The 23,985-nt window shown below is 39.4% G+C and overlaps 5 protein-coding genes across 6 annotated transcripts; 2 read left to right on the forward strand and 3 right to left on the reverse strand.

The window, feature by feature from the left end:
- Window positions 1-8,364: 8,364 nt before the first annotated feature.
- LOC141833517 (reticulon-like protein B11) lies at window positions 8,365-9,539 on the reverse strand. Its single transcript, XM_074720987.1, has 5 exons — window positions 9,321-9,539; window positions 9,041-9,221; window positions 8,808-8,949; window positions 8,639-8,708; window positions 8,365-8,556 (listed from the first exon to the last, which is right to left on the reverse strand). The coding sequence occupies exons 1-5, from the start codon at window positions 9,445-9,447 to the stop codon at window positions 8,399-8,401; spliced, it is 678 nt and encodes a 225-aa protein (XP_074577088.1). The 5' UTR covers window positions 9,448-9,539; the 3' UTR covers window positions 8,365-8,398.
- A 519-nt stretch (window positions 9,540-10,058) lies between these two features.
- On the forward strand, window positions 10,059-12,030 carry LOC141833742 (uncharacterized). Its single transcript, XM_074721239.1, has 3 exons — window positions 10,059-11,156; window positions 11,238-11,544; window positions 11,624-12,030. Exons 1-3 carry the CDS (start codon window positions 10,305-10,307, stop codon window positions 11,758-11,760), a joined length of 1,296 nt encoding a protein of 431 aa, XP_074577340.1. The 5' UTR covers window positions 10,059-10,304; the 3' UTR covers window positions 11,761-12,030.
- A 325-nt stretch (window positions 12,031-12,355) lies between these two features.
- LOC141833704 (uncharacterized) lies at window positions 12,356-17,179 on the reverse strand. 2 transcript variants are annotated; one of them, XM_074721193.1, is made up of 4 exons: window positions 17,002-17,179; window positions 13,828-13,982; window positions 13,291-13,406; window positions 12,356-12,886 (listed from the first exon to the last, which is right to left on the reverse strand). In XM_074721193.1, exons 2-4 carry the CDS (start codon window positions 13,930-13,932, stop codon window positions 12,547-12,549), a joined length of 561 nt encoding a protein of 186 aa, XP_074577294.1. In that variant the 5' UTR covers window positions 13,933-13,982; window positions 17,002-17,179; the 3' UTR covers window positions 12,356-12,546. The 2 variants fall into 2 exon arrangements, with proteins under 2 accessions (XP_074577294.1, XP_074577293.1); XM_074721192.1 differs by having other exon boundaries at window positions 13,828-13,987.
- Window positions 17,180-18,075: 896 nt separating this feature from the next.
- On the forward strand, window positions 18,076-20,906 carry LOC141833344 (endoglucanase 24-like). The gene is made up of 6 exons (XM_074720763.1): window positions 18,076-18,277; window positions 18,704-18,987; window positions 19,464-19,901; window positions 19,971-20,118; window positions 20,346-20,512; window positions 20,577-20,906. Exons 1-6 carry the CDS (start codon window positions 18,076-18,078, stop codon window positions 20,904-20,906), a joined length of 1,569 nt encoding a protein of 522 aa, XP_074576864.1.
- On the reverse strand, window positions 20,268-23,758 carry LOC141833345 (putative NAC domain-containing protein 94). Its single transcript, XM_074720764.1, has 6 exons — window positions 23,581-23,758; window positions 22,654-22,964; window positions 22,053-22,584; window positions 21,271-21,416; window positions 20,999-21,166; window positions 20,268-20,918 (listed from the first exon to the last, which is right to left on the reverse strand). The coding sequence occupies exons 1-4, from the start codon at window positions 23,756-23,758 to the stop codon at window positions 21,382-21,384; spliced, it is 1,056 nt and encodes a 351-aa protein (XP_074576865.1). The 3' UTR covers window positions 20,268-20,918; window positions 20,999-21,166; window positions 21,271-21,381.
- Window positions 23,759-23,985: the final 227 nt, after the last annotated feature.

Consider the following 23,985-nt stretch of genomic DNA (forward strand, 5'->3'; position numbering starts at 1 on the left):
TTGCAGGTCTCCGGCGATCAGAAGCTAGTTTCAACCATTTCCCCGCACAGCGCCCCTGAGGAAGTGACTTGTGCGCCCAGGAGAGGTTCTTGACGGGAACAACTCAACAATGCCCTCCTCTGTAATGGTCAACTATAACTTCCCAATTTATCTCCTCGTAGATAGTCATATGACCGATTGTATGAGACCGTTGAAATAGCGAATTTTACCTTTTACTTACTGAAGTTAATGAAAGAGATAGAGAAATATTAATAATATGATGATGCATGTTAATATAATTATTGTGTAAAAAGATGAAGTTCGTTAATTTGTCCCAACGCCCTCGTCAGTCTGCCCCAAGACCAACACGAAGGAGGTAAATCATGATAATTGAGAGGTAAGATGGCCATGTATCAAAGTGCTAAGATTTATGCTCCACCAGTCTCAGATTCAACTCCTCATTCATTATACAAGTATACTATTTATTTACCATCCCAGCTAAGTTCACGGGGCTAACGTTAATATAATTATTAACGGACATCCCAGTACGGGTTTTGGACCAAAAAATGGGTACTGCCGTAGGAGCCACTGGGAACGAGGATAATATTCACCTAGCTAGCTACTTGAGTATCCAATGATGGACAGGCAATAAGGCATCACCAAGAGAAAGAGAGACGACCTTAAAGCAGCTAGCTGTATGTGTCGTGGGTGAAGCAGGGACAAGGTTCTAGCTGGTCTTCTTCGACAATGAGGAAGGTACTGGTGATAACTCACAAGGATATATATATACACGTAAACAAGTCAAGCGGAATCCAGTTATGTGGTATTTAAATTTATTTGATAAAATAATCTAACTAAATCAAATCGAATCTAAATAAATTCAGATTTGATGATTTTTTGATTATGAGTTTGAGTTTGGTTTAACCTTTGCTTGAGTTTGTTTCATTTAAATATTATCGAACTCTCAATTCAAACTTATTTGATTGTTTGGAATTTTTATATTTTAAATTTATTTGATTGATTATTCAATTTGATAATACAAACTTATTTATTTATTTTGAAAGTTTCTTAATTTATTTATTTAGTATATTGATAAGAATTTTATTAATTAACATGATTTACGAATATTATTTACAAATATTATTCACGAACATTAACGAGTGAAACACATATGTGTTCAAAGTTATTCGTTTAATTTAATAAGTTATTCAAGTTTATTCATTTAATTGATTTTGTATGTATTGAATGAACATAAATAAATTCTTATCATAAATATGATAACTTTGTGAGTCTATTTAGTCATTTTTATTTTAAACTATATATATATATATATATATAAAATAATTTTAGTTGAAAGTGTACAAGCTTGTACACTTTTAATTATGACCCTTCTATTATAATTCATATAGCCTTGAGTTAAGACTCATCATGTATATATGCTTTCTAATTTTATAACCGGTTTAAACCTAGGCAAGAGTTTTAACCCAATTTTTATATGAATATACGTTATATTCATCGAGCTTCTATACTTAACTTTTGTCTTTAATTTTTAATTTTAACTCATTATCCCTTAGAATCATTTTGTCCTTTTAACATTAATTTAAGTCCAAATGACAAGAACTGTAGTATATGAATTTAAATTGTTTAGACTTTAAGATGACTTAAATTATTATTTTTTATATATTCAATTTTTATAATTTAATTAATTCTATAAATGATCGATATGATCTCATAAACAATTTTGTAACTTAACATTATATAATTTTAAATTCCTCCGATATAATACATACAATTCAAGAGTCTGTATTTTTTTTGTTTGAATTTTAAATCCAATATAGCAGCCGGAAAGGACACTTCCAACACCATTACAATGGAAGGCTGGAAGCCGGTAGCTGCAACCAAGCACTTATCTCAGTGCTTCTGAGACCTGACACTCGTACTGTGACAGGGCAACGAAGAAGCGTGCTCTGCATGACTCGTGAGGAAGATATCATTGCCATCCCTCCAATAACTTTGAGCTAGCTTTTGTCTTTAGCTCAGAGCACATGGCAAATTGCCAAACTTTGTATGGAGAACATTACCTAAACATGCCATGATTTTCTCCATCATACCAATTCCAATTTAAAAACCTCTACCTTAAATAAATATGTCACGGCTGATATCAAAATTAATTTGTAAGCTGATTTTTTTTGGATAAAATAAATCGATAAACATCATTGTGGTAAGTATACATAGGGGGGTCAGGGTAAGTGTATTGTTGGTTGTGTTAGGAATGAGATAGCTGAAGAACATCAAATGCTAGTGAATTATTATCCATGAGAGGACCAACAGTGTACAATCTTACTGATCTGAATCTTTAAGAGGGCAAACCTAATTGTCAGTAAACAGTAATTTTACTGTTCAGCATAAGTATATTGTTGGTTAGTGTTAGGAATGAGATAGCTGAGGAACTTCAAATGCTAGTGAGTTATTATCCATAAGAGGACCAACAGTGGAACAACTTTACTGTTCTGAATCTTTAAGAGTAGGGATGGAAATTTACTCTGAAATCTGGTGGAGAATATGATATCCAATCCGAATGGAATGGAGGAAGAGTGAAAGATTTTTTTTAACCCGATTAAATAATTAACATTTCACCCACGACTCACTTATTATTATTATTTTTAATGATATTTAATTTGTTAATTTTATCTTTAATTTTTTTCTTAAGAATTTAATAAATATCCATAGCTTCACCAAAAACATAGATGATAATAGGATATTTGAATAAGGTATAGATATGTTATGCTCCGACCAATATAGGTATGAGAATTAAAGTTGAATATCAGATGAAAATGAAGATGGAGATGAAAATGGAGGATATGGAATCCGATGCTCGACAAACCAAATTATCAATCAACAGTATTCTACTGTTTAGCATAAGTGTACTGTTGGTTGGGTTAGGAATGAGATAACTGAAGAATTTCAAATGCTAGTGAATTATTATCTATGAGAGGACCAACAGCGGTACGACCTTACTGATCTGAATCTTTAAGAGGGCAAACCAAATTGTCAGTAAACTTAGACAAATGGAGACAAAGGCCAGAGAGTTGTTTTTGACCTTCATCATAATGGGCTTTATAGTAATTTCGGTATTCGAAACTGCATCAGAGAAGAAGTGATAACCATTGCTTAGCCAGAGGAATCCGCACAACCAACCTCTCACGAGTTACAATGGATTTGTTTGAACAGGACATCACAATTTTGCAATCCTCAAGGAAATGTATATTATCACCTAACCATGGATGAGTGCAAAAATGCTGTGATCTCCCTAAACATCAGGCGTGTTAGCTTGTTTTGGTTGCATCTCTGCAACACTCACTCATATAGACAGACAAAACTATTAAATTCTTGTCATGAAGCGAACCCGGTCAGAGCTGCAACACAACTTAACAACCATGCAACAAGGCAGTGGAAAGAGCCAAGACGAACAAACGATAAACATTAGCATGAATGCAGAGCACAACCATCAAGAAAAACAATTCTTATAGAATACCACATAAGTGACGCTAGGATTTAGTATACATTCCTTCCAGGCATTTCAGTTTGCTAGCAGAATATCACATGCCACAGACTAGGAAAGACCCATCACCGTGCACAAGCCTCCAAACGTGTGGACCATTAACACTGAAGTATATCCCATGAGTACCAGGCAACTGAACTCTGGTGGCTGCGAATGATTATCTGAGAAGGAAAACAAACAAACAAAAGATGCGAAGAAACTTGAAGATGATTCAAAACAAGATAAATTGAATATGATGAACAAGCAACTCAAAACTGTAACTATGTGGTTTGGTTTTTCCTTATAGGGAAAAGAGCTGAAACCTCAAGTATGGTCCCCGGCAGCAAAATCCATTAGAAGACAACTGTAACAAGTAATTGTTTTTGAAAAAGAACTGCAGCCACCTAATTTATAATTAAACAGGAGAAGCACCTACTTGACAATGGAACAGGAGAAGCACCATGATAATGTTCAATCTTTTCAAGAAAGAAATCAAGGACGTATATGAGAATAACTATGGGTATTCCAATGTACCAAAATAAACATAAATGTTAGAATCGCAGAGTTATGGTTTATAACATACAATACAATACAATTTGGGTACATAAAGGCTCATCATATACGATTCAATATGAGACAATACACATTGTGTACAACAGGATTTTGAAAGAAATAAAAGAAGCAAGGCCATTAGACCTGTAGAATTAAATTCAACAAACTAAATAAATCCAACCGAGAATAAAAGTCTAACTCATCGAAAATTATACCAAGCCATTGTGTGCAAAGGAAAGACAAATTCTGATACACGATAGAAATGGAGATGACAAGAGACTGGAATACAATGGAGAAGGAATCCTCTCTGATTAAGACACAAAGTGGACGACAATTGTGTAGTCAACACCCAACAATGGCTACAAAGGATAAATCTTGCTTCTTTAAGATTTGAATGGACAATGAGGGAGGTTGGATAAGATGATGGCTAAGAAAATTTTCAACCTCCAAGTCATCTTACTCTTCCTCTATCTAGTGTGATGGTCTTCCTCTTCCTCCCTTCAATTGAGTTGATGCTGCTGAGACTTCGAAGTCCATAGCAGTACTGAAAACTTGAATGACTAGGAAATGCAACCAGTTGACAACTCATATTTTTGATACTGCCTAAATTTGAAAAGTACAAGCTTTGGGAGCTTAATCTTCAACCCAAATATTTGCCAAGTATAGTAATGTACACCAAACGTGCATAGGTATCCCTGCACCCTAAATTTTAAGCAAACTCGAAAACTCAATCCAAATCAGAATTGTCTGCACAATGTAGCTATCCAAATAAGGCCTAATCCAAGTATAAGGTGCATAAACCCAACATAAGTAAGGCCAAACATGATTCGTAGGTGAAAAAACCAAACATTGGGTAGGATAGGCATTGGAAACCTAAAATATTATTGCCAAAGCTACCATTTTATTGCCAGACATGATGAAATGTCTTTTTATCATCATAGTATTTTGCGGCTTTCTAATCAGGGTGAAATAATCATATTTTTGGTTATGAACCAAGAATCACATGATCAACAAATCATATTAAGTTTATATTATTTTATATATTTTGGAATGCCAAAGATTTTGTTAGGTAGGCAGGAACCTTTTATGACTTGTTTTAAGTTTCCAAATGAACCCTATGATTTAGGGTTCAAAATTCACCAAACAAATTCACAATACAAATCATAATTTGACAACCTTGATGCAACTAATAGCAGGATCTAGCTGAAGCATATCAAAGACCAGGGAAGTTTCTCCATAAAAAAACTGTGGTGAATGGGAAATGCATCAGGAAGAGATTCTTCACTACACCATCTACAAGTGAAAATATATGTGAACTCTCCATGGCAGATGTGGTAGGAGATGTTGTCACAAATAAACATTCTAAAGGCAGCATTGTCTTAAGATCCCAGCCCAGGAAGATATTGGCAGGGAATATGTCTAGTCAATTTAGCTCTCTTCGAAACAGAAACAACACAGTAATGACCAAAACCATTTATCAAGCAAGGAAGGCTATGAAGTCAGAGCTCACAGATGATCAAGACTTCAGCATGACTGGGACAACATACTACAGAACATCCGACTGCGTAAGGGGTACGATGGCCCTCAATGCATAAATGGAAACAAAACATAAATGTCTGAAGTAACAGATGGTAGAATAAAATCAAGGTATTTATAAGAAAGTCCTTTACTTGCTGTCAAATTTACCAGTAACCTCTTTGGCACCCACAAGAGAAGACCCAAGGTAAACAAATAAGTGTAATTTTAATGAAGCTTGTAGAAAGTTGATTTAAAGATGGGTATCATCTACATATTGAAGAATGGGGATAGGAGGATATCCTGTTCTGCACCAATGGTAAGTTTAAGTTATTGTGCATTGGCATTTGCAAAAGATGTGTGCAATCAGCTGGAACAATAATGGGAGAGTGGATCGCTATTCTTAAGCCACTTTAGCGGATCCTCCCTGAGCAATCATCAGCTGTCTACCTCCTCGTCAAGACCACCACAATTATGGACCCTACAGATAAATAATTCTTCTTGACATAGTCTATCTTTCGTTTCATATCAAGTTCAGACAATGCCAGTTGAGGCATTTATTTGCCTTTGTAGCCTAGAAACAATGTCAGTTTAGCAGTCATTTGGCTTTGTTCTCTGGCCTGCATAAATTTGACTGTGTAGCGTAATCACAGTTTCTGTCCTGCTGGTGGCTGGTGGCTGTGTGGCCTGTGCCTTCATTTTACTTTGTAGCCTATATTGCAGGTTCCATCCTGCCATCGGCTGGTGTGTTGGGTTGTGCGTGTGACATTCAATTGGCTTTGTAGCCTAGATTGCAAGTTAAGTCCTAGTATTTGTGTTGTGTGTGTGTGTGTGTGTAGCAGGTGTGTGGTTGGTGTGTGTGTAGCATTTGTTCGGCTTTGTAGCCTAGATAGCAGGTCCAATGCTGGTGGTGGTTTGTGTGTCCACATGAGTGTGTGTGTGTGCATGTGGCATTCATTTGGATTTGTATTTTAGATTGCAGGTTCAATCCTGCAAGTGGTTTGTGTGAGTTTGACTAGTGGTTTCCATGTGCGAGAGGTTCAATCCTGCTAGTGGTTTGTGTGTGAGAGAGGTTCGATCCTGCTGGTGGTTTGTGTGTAGCTGTGTGTGAAGTTCAATCCTGCTGGTGGTTTGTGTGTGAAGTGAAATCCTGCTGGTGGTGGTGTGTGTGTGTGTGTGTGTGTTCAATCCTGCTGGTGGTTTGTGTGTGTGTGTGTGTGAAGTTCAATCCTGCTGGTGGTTTGTGTGTGTGTGTGTGCATGTGAAGTTCAATCCTGCTGGTAGTTGTGTGTGTGTGTGTGGCATTCGTTTGCCTTTGCAGCCTACATCACAGGTTCAATCTCAGTTTCAATCCTGCCAGTGGCTGGTGTCACTTGTTTGTTTGGCATTCATTTGACTTCCTATCGTAGTGTGTGTGGCTTTGAGAATAGGCATTCCTTTTGGATTTGAGGCCTAGATTGCAGGTCCAATCCCACTGGTGGTTTATGTGTGTGTGTGTGTGTGCATGTGTGGCATTCATTTTGCTTTGTATACTAGATCGCAGGTTCAATCCTGCTAGTGATGTGTGTGTGTGTGAGGTGCTGGTAGCTTGTGTGTGTGTGTGTGAGGTTAAATTCTGCTGGTAGCTTGTGTGGGTGTGTGTGCGTGTGTGTGTGTGTGTGAAGTTCAATCCTGCTAGTGGTTTGTGCACGTGCGGCATTCATTTTACTTTGCATTTTGCACTAAAGCAGGTTCAGGTGGCTGGTGTGTGGTGTGGCTTGTGTGGCTTGTGTGGTTGTGTGTGTATGTGTATAACATTGATTTGGTTTCATAGCCTAGTGTGTGCATATGTGAAGTCTATAAAGCAGGTTTAATCTTGCTGGTTACTCGTGTAGTCACCTGTGTATGTGTATCACATTGATTTGGTTTTGAAGTCTAGTCTATTCATGTGTGGTTTTGAAGCTTATAAAGCAGATTCAATCCTGCAAACACTGTGCACTAGTGTGTGTATCGTATTCATTTCTTTTTATAGCCTAAATGGCAGGTTCAACCCTGGTGTCTGGTATGGGCTGTTTGTGTAGCATTCATTTGATCATGTGTGTGTGGCTAGAATGCAGTTCCATTCCAGAACAATAAAGTAACATCAAGGCCACAGTCATGCTTATAAAAAATAGCACAACATACCAACAGGTATGAACCTCAAACCATATTTTTTTTGTCTAAGGAAGGTTATATATCTTGTAGATGAGGTCAAACTTGGCACCATACAACTTTATATATATATTTTGTTTAAACCATAATTAAAAGCATGGCACACTATTATTGGTCAAGCCAACTATGAAGCACAGCTGAACCTTAATACCACCCCATGGATAACCAATCACCACATGGACTCTACTTAACTCTGTATAGAAGACAGATGTGTATGATGTTTACTTGTACACAGACAAGCATACTACGTTAGATATGAAGTTAAGATACAGTGATATAAGGTTGATGAAAAAGAAACAAATAACATTCATTTAACAATCCAGAAATACAAACATCATTCATAAAATTCATTAAGTCAAATTCAATGTTTATGTGGGGCAATATTATTTGTTGCCAGAAATTCAATAATACATTAGTAGAAGTTCATACAGTACGACTGTCAAAATCTCACTTGTTCAAGTATCCTGCTTACTAGGAATGACCACCTTAGTGAATTTTCATTGTGCAGGGAAAATACACAAACAAAATGCACCAGATAAAATAACAAGGTAACTGCTATTACCTACGTGATAAAAACTGTGGATAACAAAACATGGGAGACACCGTTAAGCTATGGATTTGTTACTGTGTCTTCTTTTCTTTGGTTGATCCTCCTTGTCCTCTACTTAATATGCTCTCATACTGCTTCAAGACAACATTATGTGCCACACCAAGCTGTTGATCAATATGCTCTTGATACTTGTCATAAATAGCAGGAATCGTGATAGCCAAAAGCACTCCTGTAAAATATCAATTCTGTCCAATTATGATAGCAATGCATTACGTAAACTAGCATACAGCATAAGGTGTTTCATTACTCACCTATGTAGGCAAGTGTAAGGAAGTTAAACCAATTTCCAATGTAGGACACAACCCACAAGCTCAATATAACCTTTATGATGATAAATGGAAAAATTAGCAGAAGAAAAGAAGATTCAGCAAACAACATATATAACTAGCGTGGATCATGCATCAAATGCAGGATAAGCACCTGAAGGAAAACCTTCCTATCTCTCCGAATGGCTATGTCGTGCCCTATAGCCAAGACACGATTGATCCAGACCCTAGCTCTCTCAGCAACCTTATTGACTACCTCATCTGAAACCTCGAGATTGGGAAGGGGCGGAAGAGGCCTACAAGTGAGAAAAACTTGCAAAATTTGGCAAAAAAAAAAAAAGACCGGTTAAAGAGAGATCGGGTTAAAATAGCCTGTAGATGGCACACCTGTTGAGGAGCAAGGCAGATTTGGCCCAAAAGAAAAGAATGACCACGACAAGGAGGGTAGAGTTCGCCACGACGGACAAGAAATTGTACCCAGCCAGCTCGAAAAGGAACCACACCGTCGTAGCCCCGGCCAGCGCGAGAACCGCTGCGTTCCTCCGTCTCCACAGAAGCACATCGGCGACTGGGCGAAGCAAACAAATTGAGCAATCAACAACTACTAACATCGAAAAGAAGCAACACTCGCAGGCTGCGCTAGAGCGAGGGAAGATAAGTAGCAAACCTGCGCCGCCGCCGAGGACACGGTGCACGGATCGCGGGATCCGGGCGGGAAGCGACGGTGAAGCGTCCGATAGAAGCGGATCGTGGGCAGAGGCACCGTCGATGTCTGGTAGAGCGGCCATAGCCATCTAGGGCTTTCGATCGGGTTAGGCGAGACGAGAACGGGCTCCTGAACAGGGGCGATGAATGGAATCGAATCCGCTCACCTCGACGACCTTTCTCTCTCTCTCTCCCCGCTGTTTTTGTAGCCTCAGATTAATTAAAAATGTTTTTTAGAGTCTGTTTCATAAAATAATCGAGCACAACGTCGATATGAACAATGATATACGGTCCGGTTCGCATTTAATATTATTTTTTTTCATTTTATTTTTTAATATAGGAAACTGGTTTATAAGTCTCCTTTGACGTATTTTTTGGTGGTTGGATCCAAACGAATAGATCCGATATTCGATAATCCATTAGGATTTAAGAATTTTTTTTATAAATACAAAAGTAAAGACTTAGTAAAGAGGGTTCGTATTTAACATTATTTTTTTTCATTTTATTTTTTAATATATTTAAGTCTCCTTTGACGTATTGATGGTTGTTTTTTTTTATATATATTTATTCGTGTAACGCGTGTAATGATCAAACGATTTGTTAAGCACCGAAGCTTAAAGGGTTACGTTTAAAATGGTTGATAGCTCGAGCACTGCTGTGCCACGCATCATCGACTCTCGTTACTTTAATGGGTCAGAAACCAGCTGGCCTCCTCCAGCGCCATGCTTTTTTGTCTCTTCCATCGCCGTGGTGGATTCCTGCCGATCCTTTCCACCCCTCCGAATGGTGCACTGTTCTTATTCGTTTCGATTCCTTTCTTACCGATCGTAATTGCATCTGCATCTGCTTGTTGAAAAATCGCCACCAAATCTAAGTTTGAGTTGCTCTGCTTCGAGCTCGGCAATTCGTCGAGCACATCGTTTGCGCAAATTCTGGGAGCTGCTTGATGGACACATCATCTGCGATGACGAGGAAGGAAGCGGCGCCATTCCTCCCGGCGATGAAGCCGCGCCTGAAGTGCGACGGCGACGAGCTCTGCGGGCTCCGGGCCTGCCTCCGGTGGATGTGCCTCGACCAGTCGAACGCCGGCCTGACGGCGGTATCGTGGGTGGTTTTCTTCGTCCTGGCGGTGGCTGTCCCCAGCGTGTCCCACTTCGTGCTCTCTTACCGTCCGCACCGCCGCCCTTACGACCTCGTCGTCCAGCTTTCCCTCAGCGCTGCCGCCGCCCTCTCCGTTGTCTCCCTCTCCACCGCCACCCGCCGCCGTGGTTTCCGCCGCTTTCTCTTCCTCGACAAGGTCGCAATGGAGAGCGCGCATGCCCGCGCCGCGCACTCCGCCCAGCTCCGGCGATCGTTTCGCTTCCTGGCCCTATTCCTGGCGCCTTGCTTCGCCGTGGAGGTGACCTACAAGATCTGGTGGTACGCCTTCAGCGTCGAGCGAATTCCCTTTTGGAAGGACCCGGTGGCTACGGGATGCGTGGCGTGCGTGCTGGAGCTGACGTCGTGGGTGTACCGCTCGGCAAGCTTCCTGGTAGCTTGCGCGGTGTTCCGATCCACCTGCCATCTCCACATCCTGCGGCTGCAGGAATTCGCAGCGGTGTTCCAGGAGGAGTCGGAGGTGATGCCAGTGCTGAAGGAGCACCTCCGCTTGAGGCGGCAGCTCAAGATCATCAGCCACCACTTCCGCGGGTTCATCCTCTCAGGGATGGTGATGGTGACGGCCAGCCAATTCGCCGCAGTCTTGGTCACCACCCGCCGGCATTCCGACGACAACCTCTTCAACACCGGCGAGCTCGCGGTCAGTTCTTCTTCTCCGCCGAGTTCTTCTTCTTTCTCGATTTAGAATTCCCAGTACTGAAACATCAATTTGCCTTTGCAGCTCTGTTCAATTGTTCTCGTCACTGGTTTACTCATGTGCTTGCGCAGTGCGGCCAAGATCACCCACAAAGGCCAAGCACTCACAAGCCATGCAGCAAAATGGCACGTCTGCGCCACGATCGAGTCTTACGCCATCGATCCCGAGACACCCTCTGAGGCCATTGCCATGGCGAGTCCCCAGTTCCCAGCTGCCGATGACTACTCGGACGAGGAAGAAGGCGGCAGCAGCGAGGAGGATGAACTCGAAGGAACAAAGATTGTGCCGACGCATGCGAACACCATTTCCTTTCAAAAGAGACAAGCACTTGGTATGCATCCATTCCTACTCCAGGAATCTGCATTAAAACACTCCATTGGCTCCTGAATTATCTTTTTTCTTCATTACAGTGACATACTTGGAGAATAACAGAGCAGGGATTACGATATTTGGATTCACAGTGGACAGGACTTGGCTTCACACCGTGTTTACGCTTGAAACTAGTCTGTTCTTGTGGCTTTTGGGCAAGACAATTGGGATCTCCTAAATCGAAGTTTGAGGTTTGCTTGCATTGGATTGTGAATACATTGATTGAGGTTTCTTTAATCTATGATTTCGGCGTAAGAGTTAGTCTAATGTAATTAATGATATCAGTTAACATATATAGAGCTTAAATAACAGGGAGTTAAGGTTTCTTATCTTTGTAGTTTGGGAGTTGTAATTGCGTGCCTTCTGCATATGAGTCTAGAGTTTTTAATGCGGACTAGAGTTTTATACATGTAAATATGTTATTGTTTTTCTTAATGAAATTGGTATGCCAGATTGATGTGCATTCTGGAAGTTTCAAAATTTGCACAAGCAGTAATACTTTGCGATCAATTTGCTTGATCAAACCTTCTTTATCCCTCAAGCGTTGATTTTGGAACAGCCTCTGGAGGTATCGGCACATATAGATTCTGTAGACAATATATTTTCTGCCTGTACAGGAGATTTATAATGGAAGTTATATTTCTATAACATCAAATGTTTTGAAAGCTCAGAAGTTCAACATATAGTAGAGTTCTGTCATACTTTAATTTATTGGAGAGATGGCGCAGTAGTATTGATATTTTTGATTCAGTTGTTCATTGCAAACAAGGGTTGTGCAAGAAATTGCTAGCTTTACCATGTATTTTCATAGACCTCTTTATAAACCGAATCAAGGGCACTAGTAATAATTGGACTAAGTGAAATTTTACATAAAATCCACCTAGCAAATGCTCATATAAAATCAAACAAGCAAGTGCATCTGTCATGTTGGCATGGTGGTACAATGCTCAAGGGTGGTGCAACATCATGTAAGGGGTGCAACATCGTGTAATGCAGCAGGATGGTCAGTCGTTCCATTAGCAACTACTGTACCTTTCGCATTCATTTCACTGAAGGTCCTTTTCTTTGCGGATGGCTCAGGCATCTCTACATCCTTCACCTTCTCTGCTTCCTTTTCCCGTGTTTCTTGTACTTTGTTCAACTCTTGAGCAAAACTTCCAGCAGGCTGGGGTGGTGGCAACAGCTCACGGCCACTTAATTTACAGAAAACTCTTTCAACTGTTTCACTGATCTCCTTCCCCAAGCCACCTTCGTCAAGAATCAGCTCCCAAACAGCCCTTGATGCCTTCTCAAGCACCGGAGTTCTGCAAAAATTGCTTACAGATGAGCTAACTTAGTACAAGCCAAATCCACAAATGGCATTCTAAAGCTTGGTGCTTCTCCCTTTTATTTGATGAAATGAGAATGATTAAGCACTCATGATGTTTAATGACACCTCATTTTTCTAAGGAAACTTGGAAGGTTTGTCAGCCAGAAGATAGGCTTAGACACTAAAAATAATAGGACTAATAGCCATGAAAAGTTGATGATTCAAGAAAAATATTGAAAGTGATAATTGAACTTTAAATAAGCATATGCTGATTCTGACAAACTTAAAAAGTAGAAAGATTCTAATAGCTATCCACATTAGAAACAACAAAGGAAGTTTCATAAGGGGAAGATTGATGAAAAAGGTAATATGCATATTTCAGTGGAGAGCAATACTCACTCAAGTTCACGCCGTAATGCATCAAATAGCTCTCTCTTAGTCTGTTTCTCTGCACCAGGGGTGTTAAGAACCTTGCTTTGCTCTACCATGGTGATTGTATTGTTTTTAAGTTCTTCCTGAAATTAGATATCAAAATTTAGGGATGGCAAAAAAATATAAATTTCGTGGATGTGTACAAAGTACTTCATTGTCAATTTCAACAATGAAATACATTTATTAAGTGACATGTACAGCACTCTCAAATATTGTATTTGAATTTTTTTCCTGATTTTTAATATTCAACTTCTTAAGCCAGCAGCTTGAAAACTACTTGGATAAGAGCTAAGTGACCGATCTCTCATGTAAAATGATTACAGGAACACTAAATGTTTGGCCCAAAATTCAACCATTCATGAAAAAGCACAAGAATACCAAAATCAACAGAAACAACATACCTAACAATCAAACACACACAAGTGACAAACATTTTAAAATTCACTCAATGTATAACTGAAAATACATAAAACTTCATATGATTTTGTGTATCAAATCACTTACATTAGCCTTCAGTTGGTTAATAATCTTCAATCTGATGGCATCTATGGTCCCATCATTCATTAGCGACTCTAAAACATCCTCAGGAGTGATTATGCGTGAACCCATGAAACTCACAGATGTATGTGATTCTCACTCTTGCAACTCAGATGTCCAAGCTTAACTTAACAAAAAGTAACAAATATTTCTTGCATCAGTGGATTACAGCAATCTCTTTCAATAATCCAACAGCACAATTTAGTAATCACAATAACAAAGGCATAGTTAAGCCCTCATAACAGAACAAACAAATTACAAATCCCAAAAGGAATTCAAGAACATCAAGAGAATTGTAGAAGATGAAAGAGCAAAACAGTGAATAGCTAAAAAGGAGAGAAACAGTTATCAATGATTCAGAATGGATGCAGAAATTGTCAATTGTGATGCATTAACACTTTAAATATTTAGAACTATGGTTATATTTGCTTTGATTTGCATATTGTAAAGAACCCTCTAGAGAGGGGAAAAAACAATCAGAGAATTCCTGTTTGGTTTGCAAAACATTCTTTTCATTTACATAGAAGTTGAGAGTGTGAGAGCAGAATTAAGTTCCAGTTTCTTATTTTAAAAATAATAATAATAAATTGAAAATAAAAGAGAAGTTGGTATATGACAACATAAATGCTACAGAAAAAGATGGAAATTGAGAGGACGGTTGGATTTGTAAGAATTTTAACCTATTTAGTACGTAACTTCTAAATGAAACAGTGACTGTGTTGAATATGCTCCCACTTTCAGTTGATGATTTGATGACATAAATCTCATTGCACAAGTCTGAAGCCTGTACGTGGAGTATTGACTTCAAATTATATATACGTCGAGTATTGACTTCAAATGAGTGGTGTTTGATGAGTAATTGAGTCATTTACAAGTGGGAACAGGATTTTCATAAGTCACAATTTGTGCCCTCATATAGATGAAAATGGTTTAATAGATGTATTTGACCAAGTCAAAAATGAAATCAAGTAACAAGATTGAATTAGGTGATTTATTCATATATATTTATAAAAATTTCATCCCTGACCATTTTTCCAAATGAGTGGTGTTTTAAGTATTTATGGTTATAGTCTGATACATCACTTTTCACTGCACAATGATAAATAAAAGGACTTCAGAAGGCAAAAGGATTTGAAGAATTTCAGGTCCTAGCAAAGGGCTTCAGTAAAATTATTTGGATGAACACTAAGAAGAAAGTCAACCAATTTGTTAATTTACCAAAAATTCACAGCCAAAACTAAAATATTAAAATGTTCTTTTTTATATCCCATTAGATTTATCATTCTCATAAAGCCATATTGTTTTAACTATTTGAGGTAGACTTCAAAAATATTATCCCTCCATTCAACCCTTTGCCACTAGCAATACTTAAATCATATAAATCTTTATTATTGCATTAATTAAATTTTTTTTGTTATCCCCCTCTATCCTTTACAGCTTTCAATCCAATAAAATCCACTTTCATATTCTATCAATTGGTGGAATCTTAACATGTTCATGGCATTTCCATCTATTTTCTATCAAATTTTATAATCTAGTGGAACTACACTAACTTGCTCTCAGATATTAGTTATTTTTATTATTTTATCTTTTTATTAAACCTACAATCCATTTTAGTCTTCTCATCTCCATTACATTATATGTTACTCCTGTCAGCTCAATGCTATAATCCATACAGCATAGCAGTCTGTAATACATTACTATAGAATTTTCCTTGTTACCTAAAAAACACAGCAAACATTAAATACTCCAAAAGCTTCTCTTCATATCAGTCAGTCACTCTTCTTAATATTTCCTTCTTGTCGACTAATAAATCCAAGATATCTAAGACTTACTTGATGAAATTTGGTGTCCACCACCTTATTCCATTGATTCTTTTCTTATTATTGAAACTACGTGTTAAACATCAAAGTTAATTCTAATAATATTTAATTTCAAATTTTGTTCTCTATGATTCTCACTTCCAATTAAATATATTTTGATTCTCATCAATTAGCATGAGATCATCTGTAATAGCATAGACCAAGGAGGATCTTGAATATGTTAGCATAGGACTTTAAGTATCAAATTAGACTCAAAGACCATAATACTACTAAAACAAGGGACTTTACTAGAAACAATTGGTAAAATTTTCAAAGACAAAGGATCATCCAATTCATCTCTGCGCACTTAACCCTCAAAACTAATTAATCAGTATCGTTCTTTTTTGTAAGATGATAGATGAATAACTCAGACCTATATATATGTTGCACCCTGATATAAGTTCTAACTTAACAAAACACCAACACAGACTCAAAGCAACTTTGCGCAGTGCAAGTTCCTACTTGCCAAGATATCATGCAACTCATTTGTGGTATTTAAATATGGTTTGTAACCTAGCTACATTTCTAATACAATGAAAGAAACAAATGAACAGTCCGTGAGAGAACATGGAAATTAGCTTAATTCTCTAGTCAAACCAAGATACAAGTAATGGAGATGACCCTCTAATTCCTAAACAAGCGTATAGAAATCATTAGCTATGGCAATTCGACCACAAAGGTGTGTTCCACTACACCGTCATATTTAGTATACAGCCAGAGCACCTTAATTCTCATACTAAATTTTCAACAGACCAAAATAAAGATTTCCAGCTAATAAAAAAAGCATAGATCTAATAATCTAACCATAAGTATCAATCACTAAGACGTTAATTGAAGTAAGTTACAACAGGTTGAAGTCCTACTTTTACCACATCAAAATTTGCTGACATAGGAGAAACCTAAAATCTAATGATTAAATGAAAAGACAATATGAGCCAGCATACCTCGCAACGAGAAAATACAAGGAAAGTAAAATGCCTAATTCATTAACAAACAACAACCTGACGCCAAAAATCATGAAGCAAGGAAAAATCGACAGTGAATTCCATGTGAAAACCAATTCCGTACATTCGACCCTACTGCATAGAGAAGAAATCTAAAAACACAAGCAGCGAACGGCGAACCAAAACTCTACCCAACCATTGGCCTGGAATCGCCAGGAAACAAAACTCGAACCACTAAATATAAAGAACAACGAAACTGGATCGAATCGAGATCGAACCCCTAAATAGAATAGATCACGGCAAAACCTAGATAAAGGAAAGGGGACCGGATTTACCTCAAACCGCGCACCGGATAGGACGAAACCCTAGAATTCAGTGCGAATACCGAACAAGACGCTCCGCGGCCTCTCTCCCATGTTTCGCTCTCTTTCGATGAACCTTCGAGTTGTATAACGTACAAGAAGATGTCGAACTAGACGGAGAAGCGCAAGGGGAGCGAGAAGAAACTTCGAGATGGCAGATTGCTTTATGTACGGAAAAGACCAATTTAATCCATAAGCTTTGATTTTTAAAAAAATCGTTATTTTTTTTCTCATCTTATTTCCTCTCATATTTTTTTTAAAATATATATTAAATATCTTATGCAAGATGGAATCCGACCACCCAACAATTTTATACGATCGGATGAAAATATTATTTTAATTTTATCAAAATTTGAATTCTTATTATTTTCTATAAATCTATTTTATCGTAATCAATTTAACTATATGATAATAAACACTTGATCCAACTGAATAGATCGAGTCATTGCACCACTGGCCGTGGTCTGCGCCACGGCGAGCCGCATAGCGCGGGTCCCACAGCAATCTACGGCTCCAGAACCAAACGATTCGGACGGCGGCCCCACGATTACGGGAACCCAACTCCCGATGGAGCCTGTTGACGGATTCGGATCGAGTTCTCCCCACAAACACCAAGCATTCTTTCCCAACGTTTAATAAGAGGCCACGTAGATGGAAGAACCAAAAGAAGAAATAGATGAAAGGCTTCCTGGATGATCCATGTGGCCGATCCCGCTTTGGCAGTTAATAACGGCTTTGAGTTGGCGACGGTGATGGCATACGGCGTTCTCGTTAGTATTGGCTTCGAGAAGGGTTAAATCGGAAGGTTCGACTTAAAGCACGAATGATCCTCCTCTGCGGCCGCGCCACTCCCGCAGGCGATGCTGCTGCCGCTTCATCGATCTCCCTCTCTTCTCTAGATCTACATATGCTGCAAACCCTCAACCTCGTCTCCCCGATTCGATCTCGCTGCATCTCATACCGCGTTTGAGGCCTAGATATCGTCGCCTCATTGCGCGGTCATCGCAAGCGGCGAATTGATATCGAGGCGCAAGCGGAGGCGTGAGAATGGGGGCGAAATCCAGGGGGTGCATCAGGTTGCTAATCTTTCTCGCGGTGGCGTCTCTGATTGCCGCCGTAACCGTATACGTCGTTAAGAAGAAGCAGGAACACAGGGACGTGCTCCCTGTGCCGGGGCCTCCCGGGGCCCTCGATCACAAGTACGCGGATGCGCTAGGCGTGGCTCTGCAGTTTTTCCAAGTGCAGAAGTGTATGTCCTGTTCCGCCTCTGATTCTTGCTCCTCTCTTATTGAATCGTGTTTAAAATTACTTCCTTGTGTGGTGATACGAATTTCTTGGGCTCAAAATCTATTTCCTTTTCGTCCTACGTCAAAGCCAGAGCGAAATGACATCGGTGTTTTTGGACTGTGCATCCCTGTGAAATCCCTCAAAAAAAATTGGGTCTTTGGGAACTGAGATAGTGCATTTCTAGATCGTTTTATGGAAATTAAACTGGTCTTTCGGTTGTATTCATTGCACGACCAATTGTAATTTTGATCCAATTTATTCATTTTGTTTCAACTTTAGTGGCCATTAACTTCCAAAAAAATGAACTTTACAAGCAAATGTATCAGAGTTTTTTTCTTCCTTTGAACAATGTGGACATAACAGATCCTTGCTTGTTGATTCCCTTCAGCGGGTAAGCTGGTCGATGACAAGATCCCTTGGAGAGGGGACTCTGCGTTGGATGATGGAAAAGAGGCAGGATTGGACCTCTCCAAAGGAATGTATGATGCAGGCGACCACATGAAGTTTGGCTTTCCGATGGCATATACTGCAACAGTATTGTCTTGGGCAATTCTTGAGTATGGGGATCAAATGTCTGCTGCGAAGCAGCTGGATCCGGCTTTAGATGCTCTCAAGTGGATCACAGATTATTTGATTAATGCCCATCCCTCCGACAATGTGCTATATGTTCAGGTGACAAGAAACTGAACATTTTCTATTCCTTTTCTTTGAATTTTAGGAAAAGAACATTTACACAACACCAAAACTCTCTGGTATCTGTTAAATAATTTAAGGTTTCTGACAATCCTTGCCAATTTAAAATTCTCATTTTCTATTATTTGACTTCACCTGACTTGAGTTGAAGAGGGTGACTTCTTTGTTCCACATTTAGTTAATGACAGTTTGCCTTGTTAGCTGATAGGCTTGACCATTTTGTGGATGGACAATAATCATTCTTCATCGGTATCACGTTAAACATAACCAAAAGAATAGGCAATTATAATCCTTTACAATCTTTGATTGATATGATTGCACCAAAAATGGAAATAGCTTTGCAACTCCTAAATCATTTAATGATATGGAATCTGTTATTGAAGCATCTTCTTTTGTTGAAATTCTCATTCAATACTATCGCTCTGAAATGTGTTTTTTTTTTTTCTGATTTACAGGTAGGAGATCCTGATGTAGACCACAAATGTTGGGAAAGGCCAGAAACCATGACTGAGAAGAGACCGCTTACTCAGGTTAACAAAACTGCACCTGGAACTGATGTGGCAGCTGAAACAGCTGCAGCCATGGCTGCAGCTTCCTTGGTTTTTAAAACTATTGACAGTAAATATTCAGATTTGCTCCTTCAGCATGCTGAGAAACTATTTGATTTTGCTGATAACTATAGAGGTATCTACAGTCACAGCATTCCCAAGGTTCAGACGTACTACAATTCTACTGGATATGGAGATGAACTGCTGTGGGCAGCTAGTTGGCTCTATCATGCCACTGGAGACCAAACTTATTTAAATTATGTCACAGAAAAAAATGGGCATTCCTTTGCCGACTGGGGAAGACCAACTTGGTTCAGCTGGGATGACAAACGTGCTGGTACTCAGGTGCATATTTTTGTTTATTAAGAGAATTTCTTCTACTACTACTACTACTACCAGAATTGCGATATGCAGGTGCTTTTATCCAGAGTGCACTTCTTTGGTTCAACTGAATTTACGAGTGGAGAGATGAAGGGTCTCCAATCGTATAGAGACACAGCCGAAGCTGTTATGTGCGGCTTGTTACCTGATTCTCCAACTGCCACTTCTAGTAGAACAGATGGTATCTCCAATCTTAAGATTTTTTTTCTCATAAAGTACATCGATCCTTTTGGTTTCTCTATGTATCCTGGACAAGTAATTACTTGTTCTACTTTTTTCCTTGTTCACGCATCTAAGTTTTTCAATCCATGCACAAGCATTGGACGGAAGCATTAGTTGTCTTGTGCTACTGGAAGAATAACGATGAAGCAGCTTTTGAGCAACACTTCGGCTATGTTTCATCTGCAGGTGGCTTGGTTTGGATAGATGAGTGGGATGCACTTCAGCATCCTGTGGCTGCTTCATTCTTAGCTGTTCTTTACAGTGACTATATGCTCACTTCTCGCACACCAGAAATACAATGCAGTGGGACAGCTTTTACTCCTTCCGATCTCCGTAGCTTTGCTGCATCCCAGGTGATTTTGCAAGCATGGGACACCGTCGATACTGTTACCCTCAACTGTTTGTTTATGTTATCAGGCTGATTACATCTTGGGTGACAATCCGATGGAGCTCAGTTACCTGGTGGGATACGGAGACAGCTACCCTGAACAGGTTCACCACAGGGGAGCATCTATTCCAGCAGATGCAGACACTGGCTGTAAGGGCTTCGAGTGGCTCTCTTCCACTGATCCAAACCCAAATGTAGCTACGGGGGCACTCGTGGGCGGGCCATTCAAGAATGATTCGTATATCGATCTCCGAAACAACTCGATGCAGGGTGAGCCGAGTACCTATAACAGTGCAATACTTGTTGGATTGTTATCAGGCTTGGTCACCACCTCCGCTGTTGCCACTTCCTTGAGCTGATGATTAGCATGGCTTTTATACACACCTATTCGTTAATTTCTTAAATTGTATAATTTGCTCATTGAGTGAGGAGTTGTCTTTGCGATTGTCACCTTAACGGGGTTTGGATTCCATTTTTTGCACAAGTTGAAGCAAACATAGGTCTTGATTGTTTTGTGCAATATGTAGAACATATGAAGCTTGGTTTATCATACAAAACCAAGATTCTCAATTCTCCTCCTTGGTGTTTTATTCTGCTTGGTCTGTTGATAAATGCTACCCTGACATATTAAAACAACCATCAGATACCAAAATTTCAAGAACTAGAATCTGAAAGCTTTCAACTATGACAAATTGAAGGCCAAGGTCAGTTGGGTGATGACACCTCAAAACCAAGTTGCTGCCGAAGTAATTTGTTCTTCTCAGCAGAGGACTCAATTTGGTTCTGTTTGCTTCAATCATGGCCCTATCTTGCAGTCGGAGCCTCTCACCCTCCTCATGGTTCAGGTACTCTTGAAACTTCTGCAAGTTCTATGGCAATTTAGTCGTGGCATAAAATAACTTGTAATGAGCATAGATCAGAGAAGAGAGAAAAGGAAGAGATGGAGATGTTACAATTGGTACAGCAGCAGATGAATCTATTAGTAACATGAAAAACAATACAGTTTAAGCATCCTCTAGAAAGCTAAGTAGAGGATGGTGAGTGCCGATTGTGGCTACTATTACACAAGTATTGCCAGAAGAACTACTGAAGAAATGATCTACCTAAACTTTGTTATAACTCTGTAGAGGCTGCAATGAAACAAATTCAGAAAAAAGCATTTATTTGCATTAGTGTTTATTTGCAAAGCATAAAGCATAATGATGCATGACATGTTTTTTATTTTAAGTAAATATTTCACTGGCTGATCAATACACGATATACAAATACATGTGGTGCCTTCCTGCTCTGTTAGCTTTGCTGTTAACATGCATTTCCTACATTCATACTGTACAACGATCTTGGGCAATTGTTAACAGGAATGCTAACAGATGATGCTGCCATTTCAATATTTTCTATATTTACTTAAGGAAAATTGTTTGGAGATGGAAAATTGTCTGGAGAAATCTCAGAGGAATATGATGGAGGAGAAGCGTACTCCCATGCCGAACTAGGCTTCCACTCACTGTCAACGGTTAGCGGCAGGCTGAAAGGAAAGTTTAGACCTTTCCCTTCTCCTCCACACTCGATGCCGCTGAGATTGCAAAGGGATTCTGCAGCTTCTAAGCTTGGAGTGAGCTTCATGGCCAAATCCACTGAGGTTTCGCTGTGCTGATGATGATGCTGGTGGCGGCCTGAGTCCAAGTTTATCAAGGCTGGTGATTGGATTTCTTCCGGGGAGAACAGAAAGCTGGGGGCTGTGATTTCTGCACTTGAAATAGGAAGAGGAGAAGGGGTGAAGTTGATGAGATTGCTGTGCTTGTAGGAAATGGATTCAAAATCAAGATGGTAGCCCATGGAACTCTCCTGCTGCTGCTGCTGCTTGTTCCAAGCAAATTGAATGGCGGAGCCGGATCCCGCAGGGCAAGAAGCCATCTTTGAGATCGAGAACAGGTCTTCTCCGTGAGGCTCGGCGACCAGGGGCATCCAGGGATGCGCGAGCGCTCTCTGTGCCATGGAATTGCTCTTCTTGAAGATCTTACATATCGCCCACGCCTCCTGTTCATCGAAACCCTAAAATTGAAGCCGCCGAAACCAAAATAGCACAAAGAGAAATCAAATTCTCACATTGACGGGTACGTGCTTGTCGTAGGGCCTCTTGGGCGACGGCGACGGCGACGCGCCGAGGAGCGCAGGCAGCCGGAACTCGTGCATCATCCAGTCGGTCTTGACCCCCTTGGCGGCCCTGCCGCGGTAGAAAACCAGGGATTTCTTGAGGCCGATGCATCGGGTTCCCTCCGACGAGTAGATAGGCCGGTCGGTGCCCGTGGCCTTCCAAAATCCGGCCCCCGTCACCCTGTTGGGCCGCGCGCTGTTCTTGTACTTGCGGTCCCGCGGGCAGTAGAAGTACCATTCCTTCTCCCCTGTCGTTGCCAACTCTTCATATTTTTTTTTCCCAAAAAGAAAATTAGAAAAATAAAACTGATCAATGAATTATAATTTACAAAACATTAAAAATAAAATAAAATAACAACAATACCAATCAAATTTCATCATTTATATTTAAATAAATTTTATTTTATTATTATTAATTAATTTTTTAAATATTTTTTTCATTTGATAGGTATATTTATCATAATTTCATATTGTATAATTGAAACATTTATTAATCATTTCCATGCTTGTGTCTTTCATGTTAGCTTTTCATGTTATCTATCATTACTCTTATCATAATTTCATATTATATAATTGAAATATGTATTAATCGTTTACATATTTGTATGATCTTAAATGTATCTTTTAAAATTTTCACTCTTCAACAAAATATAAAATCCGCCACCCCAACGGCTCCACGACCATCTATGAGGAATAAATCAAGAAGTTGCAATTAACCACAACGGAGGAGGGTATTATTCACTTCGTTGAGATTCGACCCTTGTCCACTTTAGCAACTCTGTTTTGTCATAATCAACTTAATTATGTTTCGGAAACTCAAATTTTCACTCAATAGGTACAACTCGCTCTAAAAATAAAAACATAACTAAAATTGCTTACTTGGAAGATCCCATGGATCGTACTTGTAGATGTCAAGTTGCCTGATGAGTTCAATAGGAAGAGATTTCTGCTGGATCTTTCTCTTCAAATAGAACCCCACCAGCTCCTCATCAGTTGGGTGAAACCTGAAACCTGGCATCACAATCTCATCTCCCCTCTCCATCTCACTCTGATCCATAGAACTGAGTTTCTCTCACTTTGAGTGCGTTTGTAATAATATCACAAGCTTCATGAGCTTTATAGTGTTTCAATGGATGACAATGGCAAACGTGGGGCACTTTAATTAAATGTAGTAAGGGAGTTCGAGTCAGAGGAGATGAATAAAATACTGCATGCCTTGCTCCATTCTTGATCTCATTTGGTTAATTTGTTTAATTGAGGAGATGGGCATCCGAAGAAGACTAC

This window comes from Curcuma longa, chromosome 8, assembly GCF_044706935.1.
Source record: "Curcuma longa cultivar G26 ecotype Majalengka, Jawa Barat chromosome 8, ITB_CL_G26_1.1, whole genome shotgun sequence".
Lineage (NCBI taxonomy): Eukaryota > Viridiplantae > Streptophyta > Magnoliopsida > Zingiberales > Zingiberaceae > Curcuma > Curcuma longa.

What these genes read in the sequence shown, in the direction of transcription:
- LOC141833517 (XM_074720987.1), bottom strand. Translation starts at nt 9,447, where the DNA reads ATGGCTATGGCCGCTCTACCAGACATCGACGGTGCCTCTGCCCACGAT. An exon ending in ATAGGAAGGTTTTCCTTCAG is followed by an intron (nt 8,709 to 8,807) that starts GTGCTTATCCTG and finishes ATCATCATAAAG; the next exon opens with GTTATATTGAGCTTGTGGGT. An exon ending in CCTTACACTTGCCTACATAG is followed by an intron (nt 8,557 to 8,638) that starts GTGAGTAATGAA and finishes GATATTTTACAG; the next exon opens with GAGTGCTTTTGGCTATCACG.
- LOC141833742 (XM_074721239.1), top strand. Translation starts at nt 10,305, where the DNA reads ATGGACACATCATCTGCGATGACGAGGAAGGAAGCGGCGCCATTCCTC. An exon ending in TCAACACCGGCGAGCTCGCG is followed by an intron (nt 11,157 to 11,237) that starts GTCAGTTCTTCT and finishes TTGCCTTTGCAG; the next exon opens with CTCTGTTCAATTGTTCTCGT. An exon ending in TCAAAAGAGACAAGCACTTG is followed by an intron (nt 11,545 to 11,623) that starts GTATGCATCCAT and finishes TCTTCATTACAG; the next exon opens with TGACATACTTGGAGAATAAC.
- LOC141833704 (XM_074721193.1), bottom strand. Translation starts at nt 13,932, where the DNA reads ATGGGTTCACGCATAATCACTCCTGAGGATGTTTTAGAGTCGCTAATG. An exon ending in TTAACCAACTGAAGGCTAAT is followed by an intron (nt 13,407 to 13,827) that starts GTAAGTGATTTG and finishes ATCTAATTTCAG; the next exon opens with GAAGAACTTAAAAACAATAC. An exon ending in GCATTACGGCGTGAACTTGA is followed by an intron (nt 12,887 to 13,290) that starts GTGAGTATTGCT and finishes CAATTTTTGCAG; the next exon opens with AACTCCGGTGCTTGAGAAGG.
- LOC141833344 (XM_074720763.1), top strand. Translation starts at nt 18,076, where the DNA reads ATGGGGGCGAAATCCAGGGGGTGCATCAGGTTGCTAATCTTTCTCGCG. An exon ending in ACAATGTGCTATATGTTCAG is followed by an intron (nt 18,988 to 19,463) that starts GTGACAAGAAAC and finishes TCTGATTTACAG; the next exon opens with GTAGGAGATCCTGATGTAGA. An exon ending in GTAGCTTTGCTGCATCCCAG is followed by an intron (nt 20,513 to 20,576) that starts GTGATTTTGCAA and finishes TTATGTTATCAG; the next exon opens with GCTGATTACATCTTGGGTGA.
- LOC141833345 (XM_074720764.1), bottom strand. Translation starts at nt 23,758, where the DNA reads ATGGATCAGAGTGAGATGGAGAGGGGAGATGAGATTGTGATGCCAGGT. An exon ending in CGATCCATGGGATCTTCCAA is followed by an intron (nt 22,965 to 23,580) that starts GTAAGCAATTTT and finishes AAAAATATGAAG; the next exon opens with AGTTGGCAACGACAGGGGAG. An exon ending in ACAAGCACGTACCCGTCAAT is followed by an intron (nt 22,585 to 22,653) that starts GTGAGAATTTGA and finishes TTCGATGAACAG; the next exon opens with GAGGCGTGGGCGATATGTAA.